Raw genomic sequence first — 7,087 nt, forward strand, 5'->3', positions numbered from 1 at the left:
GGGGTTTCACCGTGTTGACCAGGATGGTCTCGATCTCTTGACCTCGTGATCCACCCACCTCGGCCTCCCAAAGTGCTGGGATTACAGGCTTGAGCCACCGCGCCCGGCCTGGAAAGTTTTAAAGATCAGAATTGTTTCTAGTTCCATGAGAGACAAATACTAAATACAGAAGTTGATAGCAGGGATGTATCTAAAATATGAACGTAGTGTCTTTATACATCACTATGACCTTACACCTTTTCTATATCTAATAGTATAAATTGATAATTGTCTGTTTTCAGGGCCAGCAGACTTTTTCTAAAGAATCTGATGGTAAATATTTTTGGTTCATAGCCCATACAGTCATTGTCAACCACTCATCTCTGCTGTTTAGAGGAAAAGCAACCATAGACAATTCATAAACAAGCAAATAATATTTATGTCTCTTCAATATATGATGTAGATCAAGAAATAATGTCTCATATTAACTCTCTTAATAAGAGTACAGTAGGCAGGTGAAAATAGTTGTGGCCTAAAACAGAGAGGAAGTAAATCTTGGAAATAAACTTTACATTTAATTTTAGATTAGCAAAGTTTTAATTTATGTTAAGTAAATTAGCTTATTGAAATTATCTCTCAGGTATTCAGAAAGCAGTCTGATACAGTGATATTTCTGCTTCTACTGATTTCCAGTCACTTCACACATTTAGTGTATGAGGTATGATCTCCAGCATTGACATAGTTCAGTTTTCTTTTTTTTTCTTTTTTGAGACAGTCTCACTCTGTTGCTCGGGCTGGAGCAATGGCATGATCTTAGCTCACTGCAACCTCTGCCTCCAGGGTTCCAGTGATTCTCCTGCCTCAGCCTCCTGAGTAACTGGGATTGATTATGGGTGCACATCACCACACCTGGCTAATTTTTGTATTTTTAGTAGAGATGGGGTTTCACCATGTTGGCCAGGCTGGTGTTGAACTCTTGATTTCAGGTGATCTGCCCGCTCAGCCTCCCAAAGTGTTGGGATTACAGGCATGAGCCACTGTGCCTGTCCAGGGATAGTTCAGTTTTCATTGTTCATTTTAATTATTAGTTTTAATTCTTCACCTTTTTTATGTTCTTGGAGAATTTGCTTAATAGCATAGCAGTGTGGGAAAATACAGTTTTCCTTAGGTTTATCAGGCTGTAGGCTTTAATGACAACTTTAGGTCTCTACCCCAAAAGATTGTTATCTGCTTCCCTGTAGATGATTGTTTCAGGCCATACCAGGTGTTACTAAGGCTGATGTTGATCCAATTAACAATACCTGATAAAATGCATGGCTGGAGGCGGTGGCTCACACCTATAATTCCAGCAGTTTGGGAGGCTGAGAAGGGCAGTTCACTTGAGGTCAGGAGTTCGAAACTAGCCTGGCCAACATAGTAAACAGTGTCTCTGCTAAAAATACAAAAATTAGCCAGGCATGGTGGCAGCACCAGTAATCCTAGCTACTTGGGAGGAGGCTGCAGCAGGAGAATCACTTGAGCCTGGGAAGTGGGGGTTGCAGTAAGCAGAGATTATACCATTGCACTCCAGCCTGGGCAACAGAGTGAGGCTATGTCTCAAAAAAAAAAAAAAAAAAAAAGATTGGCTATTCATGAGTTCAGAAATGATGGGGGACTCTTGAGGCTGTTGTGTTCATTGGAAATGCTGGTACTGGCTCTTTCTGACCTGTCCTACCAGAGAGTATATGCTTCAGATAGTTACTGGGTAGTTGTAGATGATGTTGGTTACATGATAGACTGAAATATTTTGTAAACTCTGAATTTAGTCTGAGAATTGGAAGCCTGCTGTTATCCAGTCTAGACTGATGGAGTTGATTTCAGTTTGGTTTTCCCCTGTTTGTTTTCCCTTCTGTTTAAGAGCTCTAGTGATTGATAATTTTGTCTTCCCTTATGGGAAAGATTCATTTTTTTACAGTATTTTTCCCCATTCTTCTTTTCCTCAGTGTAGCTAAGTACCACTATACTATTTCACCTGTAGGTTTGAATTCTGGGAAGATTTTGAAGAAGACCATGGGAAAGGGAGAGAGAATGGCTACCAGAGTCTCCATAAGGTGCTAGAGCCTTTCCTTCTCCGGAGAGTCAAAAAAGATGTGGAGAAATCCCTTCCTGCCAAAGTGGAACAGATTCTCAGGGTGGAGATGTCAGCCCTTCAGAAACAGTATTACAAGTAAGTTCTTGTTTGGGTTAGGCCTAAAGGGATTGAGATGAGTATCATGAAACCATTAGATAGGATATATATATTTCTCTTTATTTATTTATTTAGAGACAGTCTCACTCTGTCACCCAGGTTGGAGTGCAGGGCAGTGGCACAATCTCGGCTCCCTGCAACCTCTGCCTCCCAGGTTCAAGTAATTCGCCTGCCTCAGCCTCCCAAATAGCTGGGATTACAGACATGTGCCACCATGACCGGATAATTATTATTATTATTTTTTGAGATGAAGTCTTGCTTTGTTGCCAGGTGGGAGTGCAGTGGCATGATCTCAGCTCACTGCAACCTCCACCTCCCAGGTTCAAGTGATTCTCCTGCCTCGGCCTCCCGAGTAGCTGGGACTACAGGCATGTACCATCACTGCCAACTAATTTGGTATCTTTTAGCAGAGACGGGGTTTCACCATGTTGGCCAGGATTGTCTCGATCTCTTGGTCTTGTGATCCACTTGCCTTGGCCTCCCAGAGTGCTGGGATTACAGACATGAGCCATGGTGCTCAGCCATACCTGGCTAATTTTTGTATTTTTAGTAGACATGGAGTTTTGTCATACTGGCCAGGCTGGTCTTGAACTCCTGACCTCTGGTGATCCACCTGCCTCGGCCTCCCAGAGTGCTGGGGTTACAGGCATGAGCCACCAAGTCTAGTCAGAAATCGGATTTTAATTTTTATAAATAACTGCTTGATCATTTTGATCTGTAAACATCTTTTTGTTTTGGGAAATTGCGAATTTGTGCAAAAGTAGAATAGTTTATACTCATGTAACCATAATCCAACTTCAGTAATTAATAACTAATGGCTATTAGTTCATCTATATAGCTTTTCTTGCTTCCTCTCAAATAATTTTGAAACATATTCCAGGTATTTAAGTGTTTTAGTATATATTTTTTTTAAATAAGTTTTTTTGTTTTGTTGGTATTAAGCAAAATTTCAATACTGTTATGTGTAAAAATTTTTAATAATTTCTTAATGGTTTTATAATGTCCAGTAAGTGTTTAGATTTTCCTGGTTGTTGTATACATATATATATATTCGTTTCTGTACGTGCCATTTTGCTTGTTTGGGATTTATGTAAGCTCCATGCATTTTGATAGGTTGTATGTCTGAAGTATATTTTAGTCCATTTATTTTTCCTTGCTTTATAATTTTTTTGAGGCAAGAAACTGAATTTATGTTTTGTAGTTTTTTCTCACAGTCTGGGTTTTGCTCATTCCGGCTCAGTGGCATTCTTTAATATTTTCAACCATGTATGGTGGCACACACCTATAATCCCAGTGCTTTGGGAGGCTGAGGCGGGAGGATCACTTGAGCCCAGGAGTTTTAGACCAGCCTGGGCAACACAGTGAGACCCCATCTCTGTAAAAATAAAAAAGTTTTTAAAAACCACTTTTCCTCTGAACTGTGTTTTCTGTATACTCATAAATAACTGTAAAGGCTTGATTAGACTCAGATTCAGTGTGACTTTAGAGGAAGAGGTATATTCTTTCACAGGATAAATGTCCTCCTTTTTGTGATGCTGGTGACTAATCATGAGCATTGCCTAGACCCATCAATTCATTAGAAAGTACAAAAAGGTGATATTCAAATTTTTTTTCACTCATGTGTTTATTAGGTGGAATACTTCTATAAAAAGAACTTTCTCATGTCAGCTGAGAAACAGTTCATATAGGAAAGGCAGAATAAGATTCTTTTTTATTTTCCCTATTTTCAGAGGAAAAGATCTACTCTTCTTCAAAGGTTTTGACCAGTGAGATTTACTTTGATATAATTATGAACTCATCAGTTAAACCTATTTATGTTCATTCTGTTGGAGTTATTATCCATATTCATGCTCTGGCAGCCCCATTTTTAGCTAGTGGGAGCTTACTCAGGTTGGTAGTTGGAGTCTTGACATAACCATAATAGTAGTTGATAGTTTCTTTGCTACCTGGAGTGATAACGTGTTCTAGATCCATCTTGTACATTCCCTGCCGCAGTACTAGAGTCAGCCACATATCCCAGAAGCTCTGCATACTGTTTTACTGCAAAATGGCATTTGTTTGTTTTTACTCTGAAAATAGTTTAATACTATGAAATGTAATAGGGGAAACAGTGTTACTTGAGTAACAATGTGAATGTGTCAGTTGTTGGATGATATTTTTGGTATTGATTAATCATAGGAGTTTTCTGGCTATTCTAGATACTTCCAGTTTGCTTAAGCTGATTTAATTGAGTTTTTATCACTTCCCACTTAAGCGTCGTGGCTAATACTCTGTTGCCTTCAGACTGCACAGCATGTAGGATTGAGGAACGCACCAGAGAGCCAGAGAAAGTGAGCAGAGTTACTCTAGGGCCACTGGTATGCCTCGCAGTTCTGTCCACAGGCAGAGGCCCGTCTGCACTTCCCGCTGTAGAGCAGCACCCGTCCCTACCAAAGCACATTGCTGGGTGTGGCTTCATAGACCATCGGGTTTCGCAGTGCCCTGGAGTCCAAGGCTGTTGAGTCTGGAGGACCCTTAGAAGACTGGCCTCTTTCTGATGGTTTATCGACTATGGCAAAGATGAGGAAATGATATTCGGAGACCACATACTGGGCCCTAGGGGTGCTCTTTGCAACTGTGATAAACATTAGTGACAGATATTTTCAGTGAGCAGAATTGGGAAATTTGTTTTTAATGGCAAGAATACATGATAAACAGTACCAGAGATTTTATTTGATCTTATTGATCTTACACCGTACTAAAAATCTTACTTCTCAACCACACCAACCTAATTCATTCTACACATACAATAAAGCTAATACTACCACCAACAATATGAATAGTAAAAACAGGTTAAAAATTTTTTTTCCTCTTTTTCGAGATGGAGTCTCACTCTTCACCCAGCTTGGAGTTCAGTGGCACGGGCTCAGCTCACTGCAACAAGATTTTCTTTAAAGATTTTTTTTAAAAATTAATTAATTAATTAATTAATTTTATTGCTTTTTAAGGTTGTATACCACTAGAAATGGAAAAGAGTTTTAAAGTACTCGAGATAGCTTTTCTTCTGTGTGTTTAGGCCACTAATAGAGACATAGGTTTATTTATCTCATTTTAGTTTTGATTTTTAGGGATTGCTTTGTTTGATTTTGTTTTTTATTTATTTGTGATATTTGTAGATTTCCAAAGGTGAAGCTACAAAGCCTGGCATGCTCAGAGAAATATAGTAGCTTCAGTCCCTCTTCCCTCCCTTCTAGTTCATCTTTCCCCATAGGTAATTCTTACGATCATTTTTTGACATTTTAATGCTTGTCCCTCCTTTAACTTTTAATTATTAAATAAAAGCAAATGCGTTTTAACTTTGAATGTCCTCCTTTCCCTCGGATAAGTGGTAGCACACCGTAAACATGTTTCTCTGCCTTCTTTTTTTCCTTAATGATGCGTGCTGAAGAGCACACCATAGTAGCTTATAGAGATAGGCCTTTATAATGCCTAGTAATCCACTGAGGTTATATGGTATGGTTTATTCAACCAGTTTCCTTGTTGTAGACATGTAGATTGTTTTACATACTTTTATAAATAGCACTGCAGTGAAGACCTTTAGATAAATTCCTAAAAGTCTGATTTCTAAGAGAAGCATAAAGAAATTTCGCCACTCAGAAAAAAAAGTACTTTTAATACTTTGGAGTTTATGATTAAGGATTATTCATGGTTATGCATGAATATGTCTATATTTATCCTCCAAATTTGCATATAAAACATACTGATAAATATTTCATCAGATAAAATACCTTTTACAATGTTAAAATGGGTATATAGCCTCTATTTTATGGTATATGTTAATTTATTTAACTTATAATGTTAGCTTATTTCCAGTTTTTATATTTCCATGAAGAGTGCTTCAGTACAGTCGTTTCCCACTCAAGCACGCACACACAGATTGAGTCTCTTACAGGAAATGCTTGGGGACCTGAACTAGTTCAGATTTTGGAATATTTGCTTTATACTTACTGATTGAGCATTTCAAATCTGGAAGTCAGAACCCAGAACTCTATAATGCTCTAACGAGAATTTCCTTTCAGTGTCCTGTTGGCACTGAGAAAGATTCTGATTTTGGAATGTTTTAGATTTTTACATTTAGGATACTCAGTGTTTGTGTACACACACATACGCACACACACGCTTAAATATGTATAAATGTGTGTACATATATGTAAAGTGTATGTGTGTCTATATGTATGTAAAGTATATGTGTGTGTGTTGTGTATATAGAGAGATTTTTTTTGTTTTCTTCTAGTACTGCTGTGTTCAGCAACGCTGAAATATCCAGCAGAATCGTTAACATTCCTAATTCTGACTGGAGATGTGAAGGATTATGGTTAGATGGCAGGAGATACAAAAGGAAACCTTAAATTTTCTTAGGCCTGTTTTTGCCCAACAATAACATCACTTTTTCTGTGTCTAGTAGTATCATTGTCATTTTAATTTACAGGTGGATTCTAACCAGGAATTATAAGGCTCTTGCCAAAGGAACAAGAGGCAGCACATCTGGTTTTCTTAATATTGTGATGGAACTGAAAAAATGCTGCAACCACTGCTATCTGATTAAACCCCCTGAAGAAAATGAAAGGGAAAATGGGCAGGAGATTCTTCTGGTATGTAGTTCCTCATAATTACTTTCTCAAAAAAAAAAAAAAAAACCACTTAGTTTCTGGAGGTGCTTTTCATCAAAATGCTCTATTTCCTCCTTGGTGACCTGTCAGGGAGCATCAAAAGAAGCTTTAAAAACAGGAAAAGGAAAATTAGATAACGGCCGGGCGCGGTGGCTCACGCCTGTAATCCCAGCACTTTGGGAGGCCGAGGCGGGTGGATCACGAGGTTGAGAGATCGAGACCATCCTGGTCA

At 38.5% G+C, this 7,087-nt stretch overlaps 1 protein-coding gene across 8 annotated transcripts in view; it reads left to right on the top strand.

Annotated features, from left to right (window-relative positions):
* CHD2 (chromodomain helicase DNA binding protein 2) overlaps positions 1-7,087 on the top strand; it is a 160,391-nt gene that overhangs the window by 95,402 nt on the left and 57,902 nt on the right. For all 8 annotated transcript variants that reach the window (XM_017518069.2, XM_017518042.2, XM_017518086.2 and 5 more), the window contains 2 exons: positions 1,997-2,185; positions 6,675-6,837. In XM_017518069.2, coding sequence (XP_017373558.1) covers positions 1,997-2,185; positions 6,675-6,837 — 352 coding nt within the window. The remainder of the gene's footprint in view (positions 1-1,996; positions 2,186-6,674; positions 6,838-7,087) is intronic.

This window comes from Cebus imitator, unplaced genomic scaffold (genome assembly GCF_001604975.1).
Source record: "Cebus imitator isolate Cc_AM_T3 unplaced genomic scaffold, Cebus_imitator-1.0 Scaffold19, whole genome shotgun sequence".
Lineage (NCBI taxonomy): Eukaryota > Metazoa > Chordata > Mammalia > Primates > Cebidae > Cebus > Cebus imitator.